The 24,233-nt window shown below is 56.6% G+C and overlaps 9 protein-coding genes across 9 annotated transcripts; 7 read left to right on the top strand and 2 right to left on the bottom strand.

Annotated features, from left to right (window-relative positions):
- Window positions 1-3,147: 3,147 nt before the first annotated feature.
- CcaverHIS019_0307690 (uncharacterized protein) lies at window positions 3,148-5,662 on the top strand (the record flags this gene model as incomplete). The annotated part of the gene is made up of 4 exons (XM_060599252.1): window positions 3,148-3,441; window positions 3,488-3,834; window positions 3,888-4,513; window positions 4,548-5,662. The coding sequence occupies 4 exons, from the start codon at window positions 3,148-3,150 to the stop codon at window positions 5,660-5,662; spliced, it is 2,382 nt and encodes a 793-aa protein (XP_060455964.1).
- A 1,873-nt stretch (window positions 5,663-7,535) lies between these two features.
- CcaverHIS019_0307680 (uncharacterized protein) lies at window positions 7,536-9,348 on the top strand (the record flags this gene model as incomplete). The annotated part of the gene is made up of 3 exons (XM_060599251.1): window positions 7,536-7,544; window positions 7,578-7,789; window positions 7,974-9,348. 3 exons carry the CDS (start codon window positions 7,536-7,538, stop codon window positions 9,346-9,348), a joined length of 1,596 nt encoding a protein of 531 aa, XP_060455963.1.
- Window positions 9,349-10,790: 1,442 nt separating this feature from the next.
- CcaverHIS019_0307670 (uncharacterized protein) lies at window positions 10,791-12,358 on the top strand (the record flags this gene model as incomplete). The annotated part of the gene is made up of 5 exons (XM_060599250.1): window positions 10,791-10,916; window positions 10,953-11,444; window positions 11,522-11,803; window positions 11,848-12,123; window positions 12,161-12,358. 5 exons carry the CDS (start codon window positions 10,791-10,793, stop codon window positions 12,356-12,358), a joined length of 1,374 nt encoding a protein of 457 aa, XP_060455962.1.
- Window positions 12,359-14,497: 2,139 nt separating this feature from the next.
- On the top strand, window positions 14,498-16,369 carry CcaverHIS019_0307660 (uncharacterized protein; the record flags this gene model as incomplete). The annotated part of the gene is made up of 7 exons (XM_060599249.1): window positions 14,498-14,524; window positions 14,560-14,616; window positions 14,672-14,958; window positions 15,003-15,086; window positions 15,119-15,402; window positions 15,441-15,632; window positions 15,693-16,369. 7 exons carry the CDS (start codon window positions 14,498-14,500, stop codon window positions 16,367-16,369), a joined length of 1,608 nt encoding a protein of 535 aa, XP_060455961.1.
- Window positions 16,370-16,632: 263 nt separating this feature from the next.
- RPL17B (uncharacterized protein) lies at window positions 16,633-17,393 on the top strand (the record flags this gene model as incomplete). The annotated part of the gene is made up of 4 exons (XM_060599248.1): window positions 16,633-16,635; window positions 16,688-16,733; window positions 16,856-17,222; window positions 17,267-17,393. The coding sequence occupies 4 exons, from the start codon at window positions 16,633-16,635 to the stop codon at window positions 17,391-17,393; spliced, it is 543 nt and encodes a 180-aa protein (XP_060455960.1).
- Window positions 17,394-17,840: 447 nt separating this feature from the next.
- Window positions 17,841-18,328, top strand: CcaverHIS019_0307640 (uncharacterized protein; the record flags this gene model as incomplete). The annotated part of the gene is made up of 4 exons (XM_060599247.1): window positions 17,841-17,945; window positions 17,994-18,071; window positions 18,175-18,279; window positions 18,314-18,328. The coding sequence occupies 4 exons, from the start codon at window positions 17,841-17,843 to the stop codon at window positions 18,326-18,328; spliced, it is 303 nt and encodes a 100-aa protein (XP_060455959.1).
- A 257-nt stretch (window positions 18,329-18,585) lies between these two features.
- Window positions 18,586-20,442, bottom strand: CcaverHIS019_0307630 (uncharacterized protein; the record flags this gene model as incomplete). Its single annotated transcript, XM_060599246.1, has 4 exons — window positions 18,586-19,436; window positions 19,596-19,819; window positions 20,252-20,341; window positions 20,375-20,442. 4 exons carry the CDS (start codon window positions 20,440-20,442, stop codon window positions 18,586-18,588), a joined length of 1,233 nt encoding a protein of 410 aa, XP_060455958.1.
- A 305-nt stretch (window positions 20,443-20,747) lies between these two features.
- On the bottom strand, window positions 20,748-22,165 carry CcaverHIS019_0307620 (uncharacterized protein; the record flags this gene model as incomplete). The annotated part of the gene is made up of 5 exons (XM_060599244.1): window positions 20,748-20,843; window positions 20,882-21,278; window positions 21,310-21,587; window positions 21,622-21,884; window positions 21,922-22,165. 5 exons carry the CDS (start codon window positions 22,163-22,165, stop codon window positions 20,748-20,750), a joined length of 1,278 nt encoding a protein of 425 aa, XP_060455957.1.
- Window positions 22,166-23,096: 931 nt separating this feature from the next.
- CcaverHIS019_0307610 (uncharacterized protein) lies at window positions 23,097-24,095 on the top strand (the record flags this gene model as incomplete). Its single annotated transcript, XM_060599243.1, has 1 exon — window positions 23,097-24,095. The coding sequence occupies one exon, from the start codon at window positions 23,097-23,099 to the stop codon at window positions 24,093-24,095; it is 999 nt and encodes a 332-aa protein (XP_060455956.1).
- Window positions 24,096-24,233: the final 138 nt, after the last annotated feature.

The raw sequence follows: 24,233 nt of genomic DNA, 5'->3' as shown, positions 1-24,233 counted from the left end.
GTTGGAGGCCGAGGCAAGGGCGCAAGGAAGGCTCTTAAACGCCTTGGGGTGCGACGCGGCACAGGCGGATAGTGTAACGCAAACGCGCGACAGTCACCTCACTTGCTCAGTCCATTGCTGGCCTGCTGGCCACACATGACTTGGGATAATAAAACGTACCTGATGTAGAAGGAGTGATGGAATCAACGCGCGACTTTGATGATGGAGTAGTTTGATCAAGAAGAGTAGTAGGGAGTAGTAGTGATCGTTTGGTAGCTGAACAAGGTGTGATGGTGATGGTTATGGTGGGGTGGAGCTAAAAGGGTGTAAAGGGGCCCACAAAGATTCAAAGCAGGCGGCCTGCTGCGGAATCGGGGAGGTGGGGTTGGGATTACTTTCAAACGGCACAAGACCAGAGGTAGGAGGTAGAACCGAGTTTCACAACAAATGTCATTATGATGTTATTATTAATAAACAGAGTTCATTTGTTACTTGTAATTCAAGCCTTCAAAAGTCCATCCTATTGATTGTATTTTATATTGTATCCATGGCCGCCGGTGAGCGCATAGTTCGCTCCCCTCGTTTCCCCTTTCCCTTCTCTCCGGACCCTGAAAAAGGCAGCATCAATCGATTCAGGGTTGATGGGTATCAGGTATATCAGGGAAGATGGTAACTGAACTCTACCTATTAACCTATTGTATTGAATCTAGTCATCTTGTACAATTTCTTCCTTTATCAACATACATCATCATGATGACACGATGACAGATCTTGTCATCAGTGGCGTCCCAACAATGTCCACATGCCCAACATGGTGCTCATGTGTTCAATCCTGGACAATCACATGGGAACATTCAGTATCAATCTTGTGTGATCCGCAAGAGTCCAAGACGGTAAACTCCGAGAGCCTGGATTGAGGGCTTGAGGCTTTGAGGATGAGGGCGGATGAGCCGATCATGGTGGCGGGTTAAGTGGCGCCCGGCCCGAGCTCTTGGTCTCTAGACCAAGTAAAGGGTTTGACCAGTGAGCAAACTCGGTCTCTCCGGGACGCCGAGCCTAACGCGGATGAGATGGCTCGGACTGTTCCAAGAATACATTCCGAACAGCAATGTAGACTTGGCCGAGGGCCGAATGATGGCCGAGGTGGGAGCCGAGGCCCGAGGCCCGAGGCCGTCAGCGAGCAGGGCCGGCGGCCCGGCGGCCTGGCTATCTCTCACTGTCAGTCGTCATGGCGAGTCCAAAGAGGTACTGCCGCGATTTCTTCACTGCCCCTCGTCAATTCCCGACCTCGCAGTCGTAGCACAGCAACAGATCTGCAAACGTATACATCGGCTCCGAGTCGACACCATCACATGATTCAGTCCTTATCCAAGTCCAAAGGTGGCGGTGCACTGAGAGACATGTGCCCAGCTGTCGCTCCTTCTAAAGGCCAAAGTGACATGCTGGACCAAATCCATACATATCATGTCATCATCCCACATGCCCTCAGGATTAACATTAGGGAACGGGGCCCGACTTTGCAACTTTGAATGTACGTACACTTGAAATTGAACAGTTGCTGCGGTGCATGACGTAGTAAGGATATGGTAAAGTACGGAACCCGGAGACTGAAGATTATGCAGATCTGAAGCTTGTCGACCGGATTCGGCTGAGCACCTGGAACGGCTGTTTGAGCTCTGCCGAATCCGGTCGACAAGGAGAATAAGGAGGAGATTGGAGGACAAGACGCGTTTCCTTTCAGCATGCGCTAGAATTGTGCTGGGATTCCCGACTCGGTCGGGAAACCCCCATGTAACAAAACAATTCCTAATACCTGAAGCTTTCGCGTCATCCTGCATCATCCCGCATAGGGCCACGAGACACGGAGAGATCCAGACGGTAGACGATCGTTACAAAAGCAGTAGGCGAAGGCCAGAGTATGACATCTCCCAAACTAACCTCTCGCACAATGGCACATTGAGCGCGTACACATTAATGTCGATTGGCCGTGATGATATCCTCGATCGTTCCTGGGATAGTGGAACAAACAAGCTATTAGTCGAGCCACGTGCCAATCATATGCCTCGTATGTCAAGTTCAATACCTTGAAATCAGATCTCCAGCTCTCCAAATGTGGACAACAAGTAGCGCAGTGAGAATTGAAACCCTTGCGAGGCCGTCATGTATCTATGTATCAGGTATCTACGTAACAAGATGACACGGTGACAACCACGTCAAAAGTGGGAGCGGTCTCTTGTGACATTACAACTACTGGCAACATGACACGGCGCGGGGCTTATCATCTGCCAAGGTAGGTTTGTAAGTAGGTGGGTAGTCACCTAGGTGGTGACTTGGGTTGAAGATTCGCTTTTTGGAAAGCATCCGCGTCTCTTCCCCCCCCTCCCCCCCCCCTCCCCTGACACATTTTGTCGTTAGCTTCGGCCTCTGCTCCACTTCGGTTATCCCGCTCTCAACGTGTCAACCTCGCAAGATAACACGCCTCTTCTCCCTGCTCCAGCTTTAACATGGGCTCGTAGCCCGGCTGTCCCCAATTCTTCGCTGTCCTTGGTATGGTGCAGCTTGTGGCTTGCGGCGTGAGGTGCGGTGGCTGACTGAAATTTCATGGACGAACATGTGATGATGACGTGCCCCCCAGATTGTAGGTACTGTAGTATGGTGTGCCTTTTAAAGCATTGCTACGCGCGCTGTCCATCTTCGCGTCGTTGGCGAACGCCCCCAGCTGTGCCCCCCCTGGGTGAAAGAACGCGCTTTCCTTCATTTACATTAACCTCTACCTGTCAATGGGCTCTATATAACGCCAAGTATCACTCTACCTACACTACTCGACGCGATTAGAACAGCCTTCGTCTCCGACTACTGCGGATCAGTATTAGCATTCCACAGGTCAAATCGGTCCCAGGACCACCCAGCTCCACTCAATTCCACCCCTGCATACATACATCCCTTTCCACTCTACTCTGTCCGTCATTCTCAACTGGCAACCCACTACCAACCTTACATTCAACGCGCCAAGTCTTCCCACCACCACCACCACCACCTTTTTCCTTCCCGCAGCACCATCCTGCCTGAAACCCGCAAAGCCTTCCATCCCGATAGGCGGAACCTGATTCGCAACCAAGCTGCGACCAGCTCCATCGTCTTATCCTTCAAGCTTCCCAACCCAAACCAATGGGAAGCAGCTTCCACCCCTTCGACGTTGATGCGGCGCACTTAGCGTACACCATCCTCGGCGGGTTCACTGTCCTCTTCGGCCTCTTCTCCCTCTTCATCAAGGAAAGGCTCTACCTCGGCGAGGCGCCCCTTGCCACTGTTGTCGGCATCATCTGTGGACGCTATGCTGCCAAAATCTTTGATCCAATAAGCTGGGGTGGAAAGGAAAGCGTCATCGACGAGATCACCCTCGAGGTCACGCGTGTAGTCATTGCGCTTGGTGTGTTCTCCGTCGGCGTCGAACTGCCAAAGGTAAGTCATGTCATCCAGCAGGCCAGCCGAGGGTCGCTAACAACAGGCCTATGTCAAGAAGCACTGGCGCACCCTCTTCTTCCTCCTCGGACCCTGCATGATCTGGGGCTGGCTCGTGTCGGCCCTCTTCATCTGGGGTCTCGTCCCCAAGCTGACGTACAAGTCGGCTCTTGTCATTAGCGCATGCCTTTCGCCCACAGACCCCATTCTCGCGCAGGCCGTCGTCGGCGGTACGTTTGCTGAGAAGCACGTCCCTACACATATCCGTCACATGCTCTCTGCCGAGTCTGGTGTAAACGATGGAGCAGCCTTCCCATTCCTCTACATTGCACTTTACCTCACGCTCGACTCGAGCCCCGGGCATGCCGTTGCCGAATGGTTCTACATGACATGGTGAGTGGATCAGCGGAATTGGTTGTCGTCGTGGAGCACACTGATCATCATAGGCTTTACGAGGTCTGTTTAGGAACGGTAATCGGCGGGGTCCTCGGTTACTCGGCGCGCAAGGTCATGCAGTTCTCGGAGCGAAAGAAACTCATCGACCGTCAGTCGTACGTCGCACAGTACGTATCGCTTTCGTTACTCTCCATCGGCATCTGCACTTTACTGGGTTCGGATGATCTCCTTGCGGCGTTTGCGTGCGGAACCGCTTTTGCGTGGGATGGACACTTCAACAAGGCCACAGAGGACTCGGTCTTCTCCAACGTTGTCGACCTGCTCTTCAACTGTGCTGCGTTCATCTACATTGGTGCCATTATTCCATTCGCCGACTTTAACCACTTTGGCCTCACGCCCTGGCGCCTGGTCGTCATCACACTTCTCATCCTCCTCTTCCGTCGCCTGCCCATCATCCTTGCCCTCTACAAGTGGATCCCCGACATCAAGACGTTCCGCGAGGCACTGTTCAGCGGATGGTTCGGGCCCATGGGCGTCGGCGCCATCTTCATCTCGACCCTCGCGCGCCACCACATTCCTCATCCCGAGCCGGACGGCGACACGTCGCAAGTCGACCTCCTTCAGGAGACGATTGTGCCGGTTGTCTCCTTCCTTGTCCTGGCATCGGTTGTAACCCGTGAGCATCGAGTTTGGTATCCAGCTGACACCAGACGGCCTGTCCATCCCATTCTTCGTCTCGGGCCGCCGCGTGCAAAGCATGACATACACGTGGTCACGCAACCCGTCGATAGCACCTGGCGATGAGCCGGCATGGACAACGCACACGACGCGCGTGCAGGAGGCCGGCGACGTCGTTGTCAACCGCGACACCGATGAGGGCGACATCGGCATGCAGGGACGACCGGGGATAGTCCGTGAGAAGCGAAGCCGGGGCAGCTCGGGTGACAGCTCGGGAACGCATACGAACACGAGCGAGCACGACGACGAGGCTCCTTCGGATCCTCCGACTAACGTCCCACGCCATGCGGTGTACCGTGAGGGTCAACACTTGGTGACGGAGCGTACTGATAATGGGGGGCGCGAGGTACACGTCAACGTCGAGCGTAACGTGTTCAGAACCTCGGAGGAGAAGAAGGCGTTCGACGAGGATGGTGTGATTCCCAATCACTCCCTTGAGAGGGTCGCGAGCATTGGGGCGCCCATGAGGCCCCTGGAGCGCTCACCGTCTGCGGACAGCCACTCGACGAACGCCATGTCAGACGTCGCGTCCAGTAAGGGCGACGGCTTCCGCCGCCGACCATACCACTGGAACAGCCCGTCGCCAACGCCTCCGGCCGCCGAGCCCACGCAGTCGACACACTCGGACCGCGACCCAGCAGATGCGCCGACCAACCCGATCCACTCGTACATATCCGCCGATCGGGTGCAAAAGAAGCAGCCCGAGAGCGGCTGGCGCCGCGTCTTGCGGACCTGGACAGGTGACTCGAGCAACTCGAATCACTCGTACGCAGAGGAGGGGCGGGCTGGCGAGACGGGCTTCCTTCCCGCCCGCACGCGGACGGGTGATCCGCGCCGCCCAAGTCTCACGGATCGGCTAGCGCCGTGGAACCGTTCGCAGACTGGGGAGCCGCCGGGCGATGTCTCATTGACTCGCACTATTTCGTTCGCGCCACAAGCCGCGCCGTCAAGTGATGTGGCGCCTAGCGTGGCCAACTACGGCTCGGCCGCACCAGGTTTTAAGAAGACGCCAAGTTTGGGCATGTTCCGCACCTCGAGTATACGTCCCGAGGACGAGGGGGCGGAGGCGGGCCCAGCAGCGCCATGACGTGAGCCGCGATGGGCGAGCGGTGTCGTGTCAAGACTCTAGTTATGCTATGCATTGTTTGCGCACCAAGGTGCGAGCGGCTGTGGGAGGGCAGCCAGGCTCAATCCCCGTGCTGATGATATCAGCTGATGCTCTCCATACGCTGTCCGTGCTCGCCACGATCCACATCAAAAGGGGATCTCTTCGATCCTTTCCCACACTCTCTGACGGAGAATTGAACTCCGGTCTCCCGCGGTCAGTCATGACAAGCGAGCATACTAGCCACTATACGATCAGAGATGGTTGATGGAAATGTTGGCACCGTCCTGGTGTAGTCGCAACCCTCTTCACATATGGTTTGCTTTCACCTTGCATCCTCGCTCCAACTCCGACGCGTGCGGGGCAATCACCTCCACTCTGCATCTACGTGGGGTCGGCGAAGCATCATCAGCCTGGCAGGCAGGACGAGTCGTTATCGCACCCAACTCACTGTCGTTTCACCCATACCGCACTCTGGGCAGGTTGCGGGGCCACATTCCGCCCTCTGCAAGGCCCCATCGCACTCCTATCAGCTCTGCAAGGCCCCATCGCACTCCTATCAGCTCTGCACTCTGGCATCGCTGTAGACTGTAGATACGTAGATAACCTTCTCGAAGAGATATCCAGGCACGCCACTGTCGTCGGCTAGCGACGGCAACGGCAGACGGTCGGACCGAACACTTCCAGCCGATACCCGCCAATTGCCGCTCCTTCGGCCGTAACTCTGTCCCTCTGCCTGATCAAGCCTCGTGACCATCAGCGTGGGAGTGTTGAGTGATGGCCGCAGAGTTATGCAGTCAATCCAACAGAGGATCGTGTTTGATAGAGGGGAGGGCGAGTTGTGTTTTGTATGTCTCTTGTGATTGAACTCGGTTGCGTTGCAGCGAGCTGTTCCATTCCGTCTGCTTACGGTAATCAGTTACGCCCCGCTGTATCAGTTACAAAGCCCAAACCAGGCCAATCAACACTCACTACTCGCAATCAACACCGCCCAAACAATAGCGAGATAACCACGCGGCAAGGGATATGGCTCCAGTGTCGCTTGTAGGGTTGGAGTTGTACCCGACCAACCACCTCCACACTGAACCGTGTCGCCGGGCCGCCGGCGCGCTCTCGGGAACAAAGCATCGCCGTTAGGGTGACAACGGCATTGCGGCCCATCGCGAATCGTCTAGGCGACGCCGGCCCGGTTTCCGGCCCACCGATCCACCACAGATCGTGCCAACACTCCCATCGAGCCACATCATCATACACGTACTCCACAGTCACGTTTCTTTCTGTTAAGCTGATTCATGTATGCTTGGCCCACGATGAGCACAATGGGGGTAGGCTACCAGGGGATGTTGGAGTGAACAGTGATGGTGGAATGAGAGTGTGTCATCTCATCCGCCAATAACCGCCCCGTCATTCTTCCGGCATACCCCTATCTCCCCGCTCCAGGATGCTCTGGCCAGCTGAGCCAAGACCTCCCTAAGCAAACCTTGCTGCGGTCAGCTGTCAGGGACAGTATGGAGTAATGTACAGGCAGTCTCGCGGGGCCTTGCTCTGATGCCTCGACCACTCTCTTGTCAACAGGATCACCAGAGAATAACCGGTTTTGTCTTGGCTCATTTGCCCATCGCTCCAACACTTCTTGGCTCACAACCCTGGACCGTCCACTCGGGGGACCTGGGGCCTAATGGGGTCATTTCATGCTCATTTTGGTGCCGAACCGACGATTGCCTCCCATCTCCCACTCATTCCCGACATCTATACACCCGCGAATTGCCGTATCGGCCCTAATTGTTCCCCGCCACCGCAAGCATTAATAAGAAGCTGCAACTTACAGCTGACCTCCATTCCCCCCAAGTCCACCATGGCGACAGTAAGTGGTCGTACACGCGCCGGCTGACATAAGCTCTCCTCCTCACCTTCGCAGGACAACAGGACCAGTATCGACGTCGGCTCGCACGATGTTGAGAAGCGCCTCTCCCTCTCGCATCATGACATGACCAAGCCACACGACAGGGCGCTTGACGCGCTCGGTGACGAAATGGTCGAGATGACCGACGAGCAGAGCCGCCTGGTTTGCCGCAAAATCGACAAGGCGATCCTGCCGATCCTCATGTGGTGAGTTGCTGTTTGGGCCGTGCCCACTTTTGGGGTCATGTGCTCCATGCCGAGCTACAGCACAACTGTGCCCGCCGTCGAGCTAGGTGCTCGTTCTTGCAGTCTCCATTCCTGGATCCCTGGATTGACGTCGTGCCAAGCTCTGACGTATCCTGCTCTCGCTTTCAAACAGCGCTGACTCCAGGGTGTACTTCCTGCAGATTCTCGACAAAAGTTGCGTCGGTTACGGTGCCGCGTTCGGAATGAAGGAGGAGGCAGGCCTCGTCGGTGACCAGTACTCGACGGTCTCGTCAGCAGGCTACTGGGCCCAGCTGGCGCTCTGCTGTGGTCCCACCGCGTTCTTGATCGTCAAGGTCAAGACAAGGTTGCTGCTCGGTGCGTGCATCCTTTTCTGGGGCACGGCGATGATTGGCCTCGCCTTCTCCAAGAACTTTGGCGCCCTCCTCGCCAACCGCTTCCTCCTCGGCCTGTTCGAGGCCGTCGCCATCCCCCTCTTCACCGTCATCACTGCGACCTGGTACCGCCGCCGTGAGCAGCCCCTCCGCATTGCTTGCTGGTACGGCACGAACGGTGTCGCTTCCATGCTTGGCTCGCTGCTCGCATACGGGCTTTCGTTCATCAAGTCTCCCCACCTCTACGTCTACCAGATCTTGTTCCTGACTGTCGGCCTCGCCACCGTCCTCACGGCTCCGCTCCTGTACTGGCGTCTCGACAACTCGCCTGCCGAGGCCCGCTTCCTCACCGACGAGGAGAAGCGCTGGGCCATCGAGCGCCTCCGCGACAACCAGACCGGCGTCGAGACAAAGGTCATCAAGTGGAACCAGGTCTGGGAGACGTTCTACGCTCCCCCCATGATCTTCTACGCCCTCATCACTTTCTGTGTCAACACCGGTGCCTCGGTCACCAACACTTTCGGCCCCCTCATCATCCGCGGCTTTGGCTTCAACGCCCGCCAGACCATGCTGCTCAACATCCCCTTCGGATTCGTGCAGACCTGCGTGTGCTTTGCCGGCTGCCTCATGGCTGCGCGCTTCGGCTACAAGGGCTTCATCCTCATGGCCTTCATGATCCCGTGCGTCTTCGGCAGTGCGATGCTCTATGGCATCGGTAATCGCCTCAACGGTCTCCGCCTCTTCTCATACTACTGCATCGCCTTCCTCTTCGGCTGCAACCCGCTCATCTTCTCGTGGCTTGCCGCCAACACGGGTGGACACACCAAGAAGTCGCTCTCAATCTCTCTATGCAACGCCGCGTCCGCCGTCGGCAACATGGTCGGACCCTACATGTTCACCCACGGCGCACCACTGTACCACACCGGTCTTGGTGCTTGCATGGGCATCTTCTGCGCCTGCTTTGCCCTTTCTGGCGGCCTCGTCCTGGTCCTCATTGCCATGAACAAGCGCAAGGAGAAGCAACGCGTTGCCAACGGCAAGCCCGCCAAGATTGCCAACGCCTCCATGGAGAAGGAGTACCGTCGCACCGCTGATGGCGTGCTCGGCCAGCAGGCGTTTGACGATCTTACGGACCTGCAAAACGACGAGTTCGTTTACGGAATCTGAGGGAGAATTGAGTCGGACGGAAAACACAAAGGCGGAGGATACGTGTTGTTGTGTGGGTGTTGGACCTCTGGCGCAGAAGCAGATCTCCCAATCGTGAGGTTATTAGGACGAGTAGGATTTTTATAGTAATGCAGAAGTTGATTATTCAGTCGAGGTAGCCGGGGCTCATGTGCGGGATGGCGTGCATGACCAACCCTCACGTACGTGGTGCGTTCGCAGTACGACCGAAGGCGAGAGTGGGGGACTGACGATCGGTCCACTGCTGAAGCAACACTATGGATCAACTGGGTTTATCCCGTCTTGAACATGGCAGTGCGGTTCTGATGTGTGCCAGGAGACGCAGTTACGTCTGGTGCATGAGATATTAACCGTGTTTATCAGTGGTGCAACAATAACAGGTGACAATCAGCGGACCGAAGCTGCGAACTCTGCAAACGTGTGGTGGTGGTTTCATCCATGTAAACCACACGGAGACCGGTCAAATTCGACTGTCCGTCAATGTAAACCTCCAGCAGCCACCACTCGCGAAAGTCGAACTGGCCCTTTGCATTCTCCCGCACCCTGTACGGAACGAATTGCTCGTGCGCCGCGAGGTCAATATCGGATGCAGTATCCCGCAGCGCGGTGCGCCAAGAATCTAGCTAATTCCGACCAGTACGTTATCATGCGTCCCAGGCCCTGCAGCGTTGCGGTAGACATTCATCGCGAGCTTCATCTCCATCACCTTCTTATTCTGCCTGAGCCTTGAGCAAATTGAGCTCGTCTTACCGGCAACAAGGTCGTCCACCTTGCCGAGAGGCGTCTAAGCGGGAGTGTCGTCCGAAAGCGAAAGGCCCAAGGCGAGAATCAAATCGAGTAGCGGGAAAATGGGGAAACTAGTATTGTTATTCAGTACATGTATTCGAGAGGAGAAAGTATGCATCGCGATCGTGAGCGCCGGAAAGTTGCAAACAAGCCGACGGCTCGCGGCCGGGAGATTAGATAACTCGGTCCGAGTCCAAGCTCGAATCATTGTCCGCGGATTCTTCCTCCATTCGTTCATCTCGCCAACAACTACATCTTCAATCGGCATTGGACTGGACTTGGAGTTGGCACAAAAGCCAACATAAACAGTCCCTGACCTCATCGGCATCTCGGCTGCATGTCGTGCCCAAAACTCCTTAGGAACATAGGGCCACGGCGAATCAGCTGGGCCCACATGAGTGAGGGAAAAACATGCCCCACCTCCCCCGCACGACTGGTCCGTGGATTTGCCCATCTCAAGCCGCCGTTTAGCGCTCCCCACACGACGCACGCAATTAACTCGTGAATACGAACAGCAATGAAGGAGAAACAGTCGAGTCGTTCGGCCTAGTGCGGTGCCTTGCCGAGCTACTGCTCGCTACTGCTACTCTCGGTTGTTTCGCTGTTCAGTTCTCACTATCCCTCACTGACACATTGCCATGGACGTCGAGCAATACGCTATCGACAACAAGAGCGAGACTAAGATCGCCCAGGTCCAAGATGAAGCCTGGGTCGACCCGCAGGCCGAGCGCCGCCTCCTCTGGAAAATGGACCTACACCTTGTCGTGAGTCGCTCACCCGCCCCGCCAGTCTAACAACAGCCAATCCTCTGGGTCATGTGGACGTTCTCCAACCTCGACCGCTCCAACATCGGTAACGCCTATGCTGGCGGTATGAAGGAATCTCTGAAAATGAGCAGCACCGACTACTCAGTCGCCTTGCTTGTCTTCTTCATTGGCTATGTGGTATTTGAGATCCCGTCGAATATGATCCTCGTACGCCTCCGGCCCTCCATTTACTTGCCAGCTATCATGTTCTGGTGGGGCGGAGTAGCAATCGCTCTGGCTGGATGCAAGAACACGCCGTCACTCGCTGGCGTGCGCGTCATTCTTGGACTGGCTGAATCGGGATTCGCCCCAGGCGTTCTATACCTCCTCTCGACATGGTATAAGAAAAAGGAACTCGCACGCCGCTACACCCTCTTCTGGCTCGGCACACCAGTTAGCGGCATGGTCGGCGGTATTCTCGCCGGAGCGATTATCGAGCGCATGGAGGGCGTCTCGGGACTGCACGGTTGGCAGTGGCTTTTCGTGGTGCGTACTACAGATCAGTTAAAGCACACTTTCGGGTATAGCCGTCTCGATCGATATTAGGCTAGAGCTGACACCAGATCGAGGGTATTGCGACATGCGTTGTGGCGGTCGCGGCGGTCTTCATCCTCCCAGACTACCCGACTACCACGCGCTGGCTCTCCGACGAGGAAAAGGAGTTGATCGTGCGCCGCCTCAGCACCGAGAACCTCAACACGACAGGCGAGCACCTGGGCCACATGGAGAGTCTGCGCCTCGCCTTTGCCGATTGGCGCACTTACCTTTTCCTGTTCCTGTACGCCATGGCGACAGGTTCCATGACCATCACCTACTTCATTCCCACACTGGTCAAGGGTCTGGGCGTACGTTTAACCCAACTCCCAATCCCCAATTTGGCTGACATCAGTACACGGGCTCGCAGACGCAGTACATGACTGCTCCGATCTACGCTGTCGGCATTGTCATTGTCCTCATCGTCTGTTTCACCTCGGATTACTTTGGCGAGCGTGGCTTCTACGTCGTCGGAGCAGGTCTCATCGGGTCCATCTGCTTCGCCGTCATCATGGGCGTCACCAACCGTATTGTGCAGTACGTCTTCCTCTGCTTTGGCCTCGCTTGCATCTTCTCAAGCGTGCCCACGTTATTGGTATGGGCCTCGAATGAGATTTCACACCCTCGCGAAGTAAGTCATATCATAAAGATTAGGGGGCTGATGGAAGAAACGCGCCATTATCCAGGCAGCCATGAACGTCGCTGGAAACCTCGCATCCATCTACGGAGCGTTCCTGTGGCCGGCATCGGATGCGCCCAGGTACCTTACGGGCTGGGGGTGCACGCTCGCGTTCGTGTTCACTATGGCCGCAGTTGCGTTCGCGTCCCGCACTCTGTTCAAGAAACACCCATACCCCGAGGCCTAACCCTATATAGCGCTGAGGGAATGTAGGCGCGGCAGTGTGTCGAGGAGGCGCAGCAGTGTGTCGAGGAGGGCAAGCAACGTTTCAAAGATGTATTAGAAGTTTAAATGCCAGAGGATATTGACTCGAGCATTTCAGAAACGCCACACTGTCACACATACGGCCATCTTTCCTCACCGTGAGCGTCACAGGATACAACGTATCAGTTGTCTGTAATCTGCAATCCGTAATCTTTAAAGCACTCGGCAATCCTGTTGAGTCGGGGGTAACCTGTCCAAGAGCAACAAGGCACCGCCCCATGGCGTGTGGCGGCCGCTCCAACCGGATCTGTGGTGATTCATTGTCTACCATCACGCCGAGCGCTTCCTGTGGTACACGACTTGTCTACTCTGGTAAAGATCTCAGTACTATTCTCAACAGAGCGAGAGAGAGATGGCCAGAACACAGCGCTCCCCCTCTCATTCCACCATTCTGTACCACGACCGAGGGGTTTTTCCCAAAAGTCATCCATCAGCATCTCTGATCGTATAGTGGCTAGTATGCTCGCTTGTCATTACTGACCGCGGGAGACCGGAGTTCAATTCTCCGTCAGAGAGAGCGAGAGTCCGCGAGTGACTCTCTTTTGGTACGCGAGTGAACGCACAGGCCATCAGTGTGCTGGAGGGTCTTATTTCTGGGCGTCGAGATCATGTCAGCTGTGAAGGACACGCGTAAGGGAGAGGACCAGTCGACTGAGGCATGTACACCTAGGGGAGAACCACTCTTTTGGCTGCACGAACCCTTGAGCTGAATGACAAAAACTCAGTCACGGCTGAGAGGTCCTTCTGAGTACACCTTTTAAGTGTACTCGAACCCAGTTCCTATTCGTTCTGATGCTGATGCTGATTCCTAATTCGTTCTGATGCTGATGCTGATTCCTATGGTGGCTTGTCGACTTTTGCGCAAATGATGGATTTGCGGTGATTCGAACCCACTTCCGCCGGCTTTCTGACAGGGTGGCGTTATACACCTGTTATCCCCTGGGCCATGGCATTGCTCGCCATGGCCAATAGTCTGGTGATTCAGTCACACATATACCCCTCCAAACCTCTCCAGCCTCCGCATCCATCCACCTCGCAAGAGTCCAAACCCATCCAACATCCAGAGCATCAGTTTGCTTGCTTGGATGGATGATTGTGCACAATCATCGTATTCTTAAGAAATCGAATGCAGGGTTTAGCCGAACGGCGGAATGTCAACCATAAACTCCGACCAGGGCCAGTGCAGGTAGTCATCCCCTCTCCAGAGAGAGATGGGCCTTACGACGAGTAGTGTCACTGCAAGCAGCTGGCCGTACGGCCGTCAGACTGTTGTCTGGGCCGAGGTCATGATCATTCGCAACGGTAATCTAGATCTAGATTGTAGACTCTACCGTGCAGACAGTCCCAACGTCTATTCGTCTCGTGCAGAACCTCGGCACCGAAACCCCTTCAATATAAGAGAGGACGACATTCCTTGTGGGGCTGGGGCGTCCACCTGCTTCTCTTTGAGGACATATGCGGTAAATCGCGGCCCACTCGTCCGCGACTTGCCTAACGCAGTCTATTGTCTATTCGCGCTCTTGTAGTCCAGCTCTACGGGAAAACGAAGATGGCAAAAGTGTGCGGCTAGTCCTCACGTTGCTCAGGAGCTCCCGCAGTCTGCCGGAAGTTGGGGTATCCAGCGACTGATTGTTCGACAGCCATCGTAAGAGGGTGAGGGTGATGGTCAAACTGCTCGTTAACAGTTCTAGGTGATCCACTGGCTAGAGAGTTGATTATGTTGCGTTCCCTTAGGTGGGCCTTAGGCTCATATTAGAGCCGGGCCGGCGAAAGATCGTGTCCGCATGCGGCCTTGTCTGCCGACTGACTGCTGCTCGACCGCTTCGACAGGACGCCCCCTTGGCGTTTGTTGGCTTTCGTCTCGACATGGTGGTGATAGGAGAGTAGTGGGATGTCCGTGCGTTCCAGAGGTCAAGATGCCGATCGGGAATCGGTGTGGCGATGGCGGACGAGTGCCACGGCCGAGATTGAGCCAGTTTGACTGCTGTCACTCCTCCATCTTGCATTACCAGTTGTACGTCCTATTTGTCTTCCCCAACTCTTTCAAGTTAGCCAAGCAGAGATGACCCACGTCAAGGATATCCTCACTGTGAGGTATCATGTTTGTGACGCAGCTGATACCAGGCGCTCAACCTCAGCCGCCTAGCTGACACGGAACATGTTGCCTCCTTCCATGGTTCGGTACGTATCCCCGCGCAATAGAATGTCGACCTCGGTTGGATGCCAATAACACCAGGTACACCACTTTGACGTGCCGTATGTCGTGTTGGTGGGCACGCCCAGCGTCGAGGTCATTGCGCACATTGCGGCCGCCAACCCCCAGACCGGGATCGGGCTGATCGTGCCCCTCAAGGCTGGGCGGGAAGAGGAACACCGTGCCGCTGTGTCGGGCGTGTTCTCCGAGACAGCACACAAGATCATCGACGCGAGTGAGGTCGTATACCTCGGACCCAAGGTGTCGTCGGCTGCGGCATTCAAGGTCATCGAGGAGGCGATGTGGGGTACAAACACAATGATCGCCAGGTCCGTCGCGATTCCAGCTACCGAGTGGATTACTCTGATGACAGGGAGACGTATATTCTCGCTGCGAAGAACGGGGTTGACCTTAACCTGCTGTACGGCGCGCTCGCTAACGGCGCCGCCGGCTCTCAGTGAGTAAAGAAAGTTGCACCGCTGACACCAGGGCATTCCGTGATCTCTGGCCACATCTGCTCGTTGGCAACACATTCAAGGCCGACGCACAGCTCGCAACGGCCCACGAAGCACTGGAAGCCGGACTGGAACTCGCTGGCAACGAGGTGTTCTACGCGCCGCTCATGGGGCTGGCCAAACAGGAGGCCGTCACGCCCATGGGCAATGTGCGGCCGGCAGTCGAGAGCAACATCAAGCTCGAGGACATTACGTCGGTGGAGCCGAGCAAGGTCGGCTTTGTGGGCCTCGGCGCGATGGGCAGGCCGATGTCTCTTGGTACGCAGCTTATTCCACGCCACCTCAGCTGACGCCAGTCCTCCACAATGCGGGCCTTAACGTCATCGGCTACGACGTCTGGGACGGCGCGAGAGAGGCATATGGCAAGGCTGGAGGAAAGGTGGCAGAGACCGTCCTCGACTGCGCCGAGGGGAGCGACGTCTTCCTCCTCATCGTCGTCAACGCCGCACAAGTCGAGGACATTCTCTTCGCACAGGGCGCTCTGACTGGTGGGTGGTACCAGAAGCTTTACTAGCTGCTCCTCTCATCCAACGCAATACTGACCACAGCTCTTGCACAGGACGCCACAGTCCTGGTCATGGCGACCGTGCCATCCTCCGAGATCCGGAGGTTGTCTGAGCGCATCGCCAGGATACGGTCCGACGTATCCCTTGTCGACTGCCCTGTATCCGGTGCGACGCCACGCGCTGCCACAGGCGACCTGATGGTCTTCTGCGGCGGGCTCGACGAGTCGCTGTCCAAGGGCAAGGCGTACCGCGTGCTCCGCCTCCTCTCCTCATCGCAGGGCAACGAGCACTACCTTGTGCGCGTTCCCGGCGGCGTGGGGAGGGGCTCGGCAGTCAAGCTCTCGAACCAGCATCTTGCCGGTACACATATATCATGCGTTGCCGAGATTCAGGCACTTGTAGCCAAACTCGGCATGCGCGGCCGCGACGCACACCACCTGCTCATGACTGGGCCGGGATGGTGCTGGGTGCTGGGACACCGCGGGGTCAGCATGCTGAATGGTCTGATCCAGCCGCCGACGTCGGCCGTGACCATCTTTGTCAAGGACATGGGGATTGTCGTGGCCGAGGCGGGAGTGCTGCGGGAGCGCTGCCCGCTGGCGGCGCTCGTGCAGCAACAGTACGTGTTCGCAAAGAGCCTTGGATGGGGCAACGACGACGACTCGGGACTGGTGAGGGTGTGGAAGTTTGCAGAAATAGATGTCGCGATTGTGGAGTAGCTAGACTCATATGAGGACCATGGGAACAAGGCGACTTGGCATGCATTCATCTTAGAACAGTGCGCAAGCGGTGGGGCCAGTGCCACATCTCACCAGTTGACTGATTGAAAGAAACGCCGCTAACGCCGGATTGACCAAACTGTCAGCCCAGGTACCGTTGTTTAACCCCCCCTGTTAGTTTGAATGTGGGAGGGGGCAGTCGATGGATTCGAGGTCGACGTCCAACTCTGGTCTCCTCCTTGTCCAGCAAAAAAACAATCGAGATGGTGAGCACGGGCAACGGGGTGACATCGACAAGCACTTGAAGCTGACGTATAGGTTCGCTACGCCTCCGCCCACCTCGTCAACTCGAACCCCGAGAAGTGTGCGTATCGCGCGTGAGGCCCAGATTGGAGTTTGGTGGTTGAGGTGGTTGGGGAGATTTGGACGGCGCAGAGTTGCGGGTTGGGGGACTAGTTGACTAGTTGGGACTAGTGCTGATGGCAGTCGCCAAGGCTCGGGGCGAGTATGTTCGCACGCACTTCAAGAACACGCGCGAGGTTGCCGCCGCCATCTCGGGCATGAAGCTCTCCAAGGCGTACGCTTACCTCGGCGACGTCCAGGAGAAGAAGCAGTGCATCCCCTTCCGCCGGTTCGACGGGTCGATGGGCCGTACTGGCCAGGCCAAGGCGTTCAAGACGACCAAGGGTCGCTGGCCCGTCAAGTCTGTCGGCTTCGTTCTTCGTCTCCTTAAGAACGCCGAGTCGAACGCCGACGCCAAGGACCTTGCTTCGGACGAGCTCTTCATCAAGAACATTGTCGTCCAGCAGGCCCCCAAGACCCGCCGCCGCACTTACCGCGCCCACGGTCGCATGTGAGTCTTGTTACTAGGTTGCTAGATTAAGAGCTAACCCTCAGCAACCCCTTCCAGGGTCACCCGTGCCACATCGAGATCATCCTCTCGACTCCCGAGTCCGAGGTCGCGCGCTCCAAGGACCTTGACCACGTCAAGACCGGCAAGACCGTCGCTGCCATTGAGGCATGAGCGGATTTAGCATTGGGGGACAACGCGGGGACACCGCGGTGTCGTGTATGATGGATCATATCCTTTACGGGGCACACGAGGGACAGTTGCGAGTGGCGAGTGGGCCGACACGAGGGCAATGTGCAGTGAGCGAGCGATGCGGGGGCAGCGAGTGTGGGGTTGGAGCAGCAGCGGGTAGGTTGGGTTCGCGTTCGCGTGCAGATGGCCTGGATCACATGGGCTGTACTATGGCTCATAAGCACCGGTCAGAGTGGGGCAGGATATCAGAACGAACAAGTTGCTAAGTCTTTCAGCTCAGAATACTCCCGCTCCATTTCTGCACGTGGTTTAGATTCCGCCTTCATACCTCCACCCCACCCCACCTCCACTCCCGCGTTCCAGGTCTCCACTGTCATCAGTATCAGTCTCAGTCTCAGTATCATTATCCCCCCAGTCAGATTATCCGTCATGAGCTCGACTGGACCGCCCGCAGAGGCAAAACAGGCGCAGGCGAGCGCGTTGGCTGAACTCGAGGCTGCGCAGCGTAAGAAGCGGGCGATTGACACGACCTTGGTGCGTAGGAGGAAGGGAGAGCAGCAACATCGGGGTGGCTAACAACAGTCAAATCTCGAAGCGTCAATTTGGGCGTTTGAGGGATCGTACCTTGACGAGACGGCTGCTAGTGGGAACATTATCAAGGTGGGTAGGTGGAGCATGGGGGAATGTAGAAAGAAAAAGGAGAGCAGAAGAGCAGGATGGCGCAAGTGGTGATAGTTGTTACGCAGACATATGCTGATTCCAGGGCTTTGACAATTACCTCAAGCCGCCGGCTAGTGGGACTAAGAAGAAGACGGACGCAAACGAGGTCGACCGCCTGTTCTCCACCAGCAGTGTCACGTCTCACCAGGTGAGCTTTGACAAAGCATTCCAGCTCACACCAGCCTCTGCCCAAGTAGACCTTTGCCAAAGGTACAGCTTCAACATCCCGACTAGCGCCTCTACCTCCCCCACCCTGCTATCCCCATCTTACCCCTCTCGATCTAGTTGTAGTGTTCATTCAATGTACAGTAGTCTAGCGACGACTCTACCGGGTTAATGTGCTGCGGTATAGCGATGGTGGTTTGCGAGTTGCGAATTGCGAATTGTTGATAGATGCTTGTCGAATTGTCAAGGGCGAACGCGAGGCGAGGCGAGATCACAATGGTCACAGTCGTTACCGGTCCTCCTGGACGTGCGGGATACCGTCTTCCTCGGGCAGGCGGATGCTCTCGGGGGCGAAGAAGGCTGGTTCGAGAAGACCGTTGAACACAAACGTGCCGTACACGAGCAAGCCAAAACCAGTAACCTGGAGGAGCGAGAACGGCCACACGAGTTCCTCCCACCCTATGGCGAGCGAGACAATCCAGATACCGAGGGTACGGCACGTGTCAATCGTCGAGCGGGTTGTCGCGCTCACGCGGGTGGTGACGCTCAGGCCGAAGAAATTGAACGCGCCGATGCTGAGGGCAATCATGAAGGCCAGCCACATGACCGCCGGGTTCTGGGTAATCTGGGCCCAACCCCGGGGCATGTCAAAGTACGAGCTCTTCTTGTGGAACAGAATGTGCAGGATGGGCATGGCGCCCAGAGTCGTGAGACCGCCCCACATACCCTCGAGCGAGACGGCGGCGAGCGGGTCAATCGTGTAGTACGCCATAATCTTCTCCTCGACGACGTACTGTGAGGCCGTGAATATTTGGGCAAAGAGGATGAGCGAGACGCCGAGGGCTACCTTTGCCGGGTCGTCGTCGGCGCGAGTTGCGGCGTAGACGAGGGCGTTGACAATGTCGGTAGGGCCAGGGTTGGAGGGCAACGCGTCACGCTTGATGAGCGTGCCAGCCAGACCGACGAGCATGACACCGAGTGTGACGATGAGGAGCGAGGCCCACTGGTACAGGTAGAGGTGGCGACGAAGGAAGAGGACAGAGAGGACACCGACCCAGAGGACGAGGGCGCCGCGAGACATCTGGTAGATCGAGACGGGGGTGAGGATGAGGCCGACGTTCATGAGGGTAGTCCCGCAAACTGAGGGTCAGTGTGAGTGCTGGGGTGTGATGGTAACGAGGTCAGGGAGGGCGGGGAGAGCAAGTGTGCGTGTGCAACACACCTCCTCGTTCCGTCGATCCTTGCTGCACAGACACCATCGTCCGTCTCGCGCTTCGTCGCACCTGAGAGTAAACTCACTGTCAAAGAATGCTGGGAACCACATCCAGCAAACAGCCCACCCGCGCATCGGAATGTGGTCGAGCGTCTCCTCCTCCTCCTCTTCCTCCTCCTGAGAGATCGCGCCGTAGCTTGCTTGCGGGCGCTTGAGCAAGCGGTCGAGATATGACGCGCGCCCCTTGCGTGCGGTCGCAAACCAGTTCAACAGTAAAGGAAGGACGCAGAGGAACTCGCCGATGAACATGCTGATGTTAGCGAGTGTCATGGCATGGGGTGCGGTTTGGAGGAGCGTAGCGGGGTATAAGATGTAGTCGGGCGACAAGTGACAGTGCAGCCCCAAGCACGTTCATGCAAAAGTGCGATGCAGAGGCGGGTATATGTCCCACTCGGCGGGTGGCAACACTGATATGCGGACGGGACCAGTGGCGTTGGCGGTGGCAATCCTCGTCAGAGTTGTCCCCTCGTCACCCGTGACAGCGAGCACATGTCCAAGTACCTGGCCGTAATGGCGGCTTGCGCGCGCCCTCTTGGTTGTACAAAGTACGTGGGCCAAACTGTGTTGGTGGCCCGTGCGTCGCATTTCTTCGACACTCTGCCCAGTGCGCCTTCTCCCTTGTTCGCCCCCCAGCACGCGCCCCAGCCCGTGACTGCCCCGACCTCTCTCCGAAGCAACTCACTTGAGCGTCTGGTACACTGGCTGTTCAAAGTGTACGCGCGTTGCCATGTCGTCGCAGTTCTCGACACACAACATGTCCTGTTTCTTTGTCCTTTGTGTCAGCTAGCTCCAAACCAAGGCATACAAGAGGGAGTTGGCACATCCTGTTAGGAACATGCCCGCTACGAGGGAGCTGACTCCGATATCCGACATTGTGGGATGATGGTGTAGTGGTTAGTGAGTATTGAATGATGGAGATGAAGACGAGACGCGTGTCTGATATCTGGATGTTCTGCTCGACACGGGGCAGGTACACACAGCCTACCTGGGGTTTACCTTTAGGTGACGCCACTGGGCCACTCGGGGAAGGTAAGGTAACCCGGGACCGGAACCAAATCGCGTGCTCTGACGTAGGCATATTGACATTTGCCACCCAGGCACAGCTACTGTCATCGCATCAACAAACCAGACAACTGGGTAACATTGGACCTAAAGAGATACAAGCTAGCTTAACGCGGTTACTCCAACGCCGCGTAGATCGCCCGCTCCATCGCGTCCTTGAAACTCTTCGTGGCCGGCCCAGACCCGGGAAGAACCTGCGTTGTGAACACTGCCTATGGTCAGCAAACCTATCAATTGTCAAGCGACTCACAGCAATCCCCGCCGCCTCGTCGATCCAGTACTGTGTCCCGGCCGCGCCGCCCCACCCGACGCTTCCTGCAAGGCGGCCGAATCCCGCGCGCCTCCGCCCATCGGTCGGGGCATAGATCGCCATTCCAGTCGTCCAGTTGGCCTCGCCCAGCTCAAACTTCTCCTTGGGGCCAAAGGTCCACTCGAACATCTCGACTATGGCGGGGAGGGCAGCATCAGGCAGCGTACCCGTAAAGAGAGAGTTGAGGGAGGTGTCGGAGAGGATAGTTGTTTCGGGTCGGGTGGCACGGCCGGAGAGAGAGAGACGGTGCTGGAGTAGGTGGTGCAGAACCTTGATGTAGTCTGAGGAGGACGAGTAGATGCCTCCGCCGGCGACGGGGTATTCTATGTCTTGGCGCCTGGTGTCAGATAGAAAAAGAGGAAACATACTTCCTCGGAAGGGTTAGGAGTGGCAGTTGGTCCTTGAGCTCCTCATACCCGGTCTCAGACCGGAAGCGGAGGGGAAGGAGGCGGTCGGTCCACTCGGGATGGTCGGGGTAGAAAGACGTGTTGGCCATTCCGAGCGGGCGTAAAAGGTGAGTCTGGAAATACTCTTCCGTGCTCATCCCAACCAGGGTGGGGAGGATGAGGCCGAGCCATTCCGCCGAGTTGCCGTACTCGTACGACGTTCCCGGTGCGAAGCAGAGCGGTGTGTGGATGAGGTTGTCCTGGGGTCAGCCACAGATCCCAGAAGGAACTCACAATCTTGCACGAGTTGACAAACCCGGTCCCCTTGTCCGCGACCTTCTTCCAGAGAGGTACCTTGTCCCCAAACTCTTTCCCAAACCCGCTCGTCTGATTAAGCATCTGCCCTAGGGTGACTGGCGCGTCATTGCTTTCCATTATCGGCTTTCCCTTATCAAAGCCTTTAATGATCTGGGACGCAGCCAAATCCAGGGGTGGAAAGAGGGATCGCATGTTCGTGTCGAGAGTAAGCTTGCCCTCGTCCACGAGTTGGAGGTAGCCTATTGTCAGTGGTCAGATAGGTTAAGATAGGCTCACAGATAGATGTAAGCAGCTTGGTCGTGCTTGCGAACCACATCACGTCGTCGCTCTCCACATCCCTGCCTGGGGTGAGGGGATCAAATGGTCCAGCTTCGAGGTGGAGGAACACTCCGTCCGCGTCCGCAAGGGCGAGTGTGGTCGGCGCACCGAGGTCCTTTGCTGCGGACGAGAGCGCGGCTTGGAGTGATGCCGCGCCGTCAGATGTCAGGCGGAGGGACTTGGACTTGGGCGCGTTAGTCATTCTGAGTAGGGGGGAAGATGCAGAGACATGCTCGCGTTGGCCTAGTGTTATGCTTTGGTTGGGTGGATGAGTGTTCGGGTTCGGGACACCGGTGCGGCACCATGGTCAACACCGGCCCGGTGCCCGAGGATTATCCGGACGGGGTTGGAATATGCCGGTGCCGTTGATGGCGGTGATATTAATCAGCAGTGGTCAGCATCTGAATTAGACAGAGTGGTTCCAATGGCCAATGGGCCCATGTTGACTGGCAAGCTCGCTGCAATGGACAAGTCGCAGTGGGGTAAAGGTGAATTGGGAGAGTGATGATGATCCCGCGACCCAGCGAATGATAAGCCTTCCTCTTGAGGAGACCTTTCAGCTTTCACCGTCACATCAGCTCACAGCTCATCTTGAATTCATCCGTTATCGACCTACCGCTGAGGCGTGGATGACATGTGGGCGGCAACTGCTGGCGAGGTTGGTAGGACACGGACCACAATGGGGTTCTTCCGATGAAACAAGTAGAGGGTTGTTAGAGGGGAGGAGGATTGAGGAACAAGAACAAGTATTTGTTAAAGGCACTCGTCCCTGCTTCATACTCTTCATTCAAACTCACTCACTTGACTACTCACTTTCCCATGTATCACTTACTCAGGTCCTATACAACCCGACTCGTCAACCTCGCAACCCTGCAAACCCCACTCCCACCCTCACCCTCAAGCCGTAGGTCCGTAGGAGATAGGAGACCTCAGATGCGACCGAGGCCCAGGCTCAGTACACTCGAGCCCTGCGATCAGACTGTACATTATGATTCTCACAGCTCACAGCCTTACAATTTACACAACTAGCATATCTTCCATCTTCATTTCATCTTCATCTTCATCTTATCTCTCTCGTCCTCATACCATCTTGCATCTTGCGCGCCCACGACCACGACGACGCAATGTCCAACATGCTCGACGCCAATACTTACCCCCACATCCTGAGGTCCATCGTCACTGCCACTCCTCCAAACGGCCTCCTCTGTCTTCGAACCGCATCCAAATCCCTGCGCAACGCCGTCGATGCCCGCCTCTCCTCCCACATCCTGGTCTGGGAAAACGGGCGTATCTCCTCTCGTCTCCTCCCATTCCAGTGTCTTCCGAGGCCTCTTCCAGAACTAGCCGAACACGTAAAGATTCTGGACATCCAAGCTCCGCATGTCGAATGGGGGGACGAGGAGAACCGGATGTGTGACCTCTCCATCTCCAACTCTTCCCGCTCCATCTCTCGCCCCAGCTCCACTCCGACATGTCGGTGCGGCTGGAGCGCCTTACCCCACGCCCTCCCACCTCTCCCAAACCTGCAAACGGTGCGCCGCTGGGGTCCGCATACTTGTTCTGCGCCCCCTTCGCCACAAACTGTGACGCACTACGGTCCGGCCATCGATGCCGAGGGCGGACCCGTACCGGACAAATTGGTGTGGTATCTTCTCTCGCCGGCCGCCGTGTCGCGGTTTAATCGGATCGATGATGGCGGTGTGCCGCGCTATGTTGTGGCGGGGGCGCGGACGGGGGCTTTGTTCAACATCATCGACGAGTTGGGGTTTAAGAAGGAGGTGGAGGGTGTAGACGAGCTGGAGGCCGACAACGACTCCAATGAAACGAACGAGGCGGTGTCACTCGCCTACCACTTTGCGGCCCTGCTCTCCATGTTTTGGCTCGACGACGAAGACGAAGACGCGACGTGGGCGCTCGTCGACGTCGAGAGCTGGCCTCAATTCGAAGGGGTGGAGGTTAAAGACGCGATTCGGGCGCGTGTGGCCCGTTGCTGTGCTGCTGCGAATTGGGATGAGGGCCAGATGGAGGGCATTGACCAGAAGCTCAGGTTCCTTACCATGTCCCAATATCAGCAGGAGATCGGCGAGGTTGCGGCGCTCGAGCGGGATGACCATGGGTGGGCATTTGAGTAGCGAGGTAGGACCTAGGACATAGAGCATAGGATGTATCGTGCTGTGCATGGTATGCCAGGTGTATGTATGATAGGCAGGTATCAGTACTAGCCGGTAGCAGGTCAGTCATTGCATCAACCCTCACTCAGCATCACATCT

Source organism: Cutaneotrichosporon cavernicola (genome assembly GCF_030864355.1).
Source record: "Cutaneotrichosporon cavernicola HIS019 DNA, chromosome: 3".
In the NCBI taxonomy this organism is placed as follows: Eukaryota; Fungi; Basidiomycota; class Tremellomycetes; order Trichosporonales; family Trichosporonaceae; genus Cutaneotrichosporon; species Cutaneotrichosporon cavernicola.
This window is presented reverse-complemented; position numbering and strand designations above follow the sequence as displayed.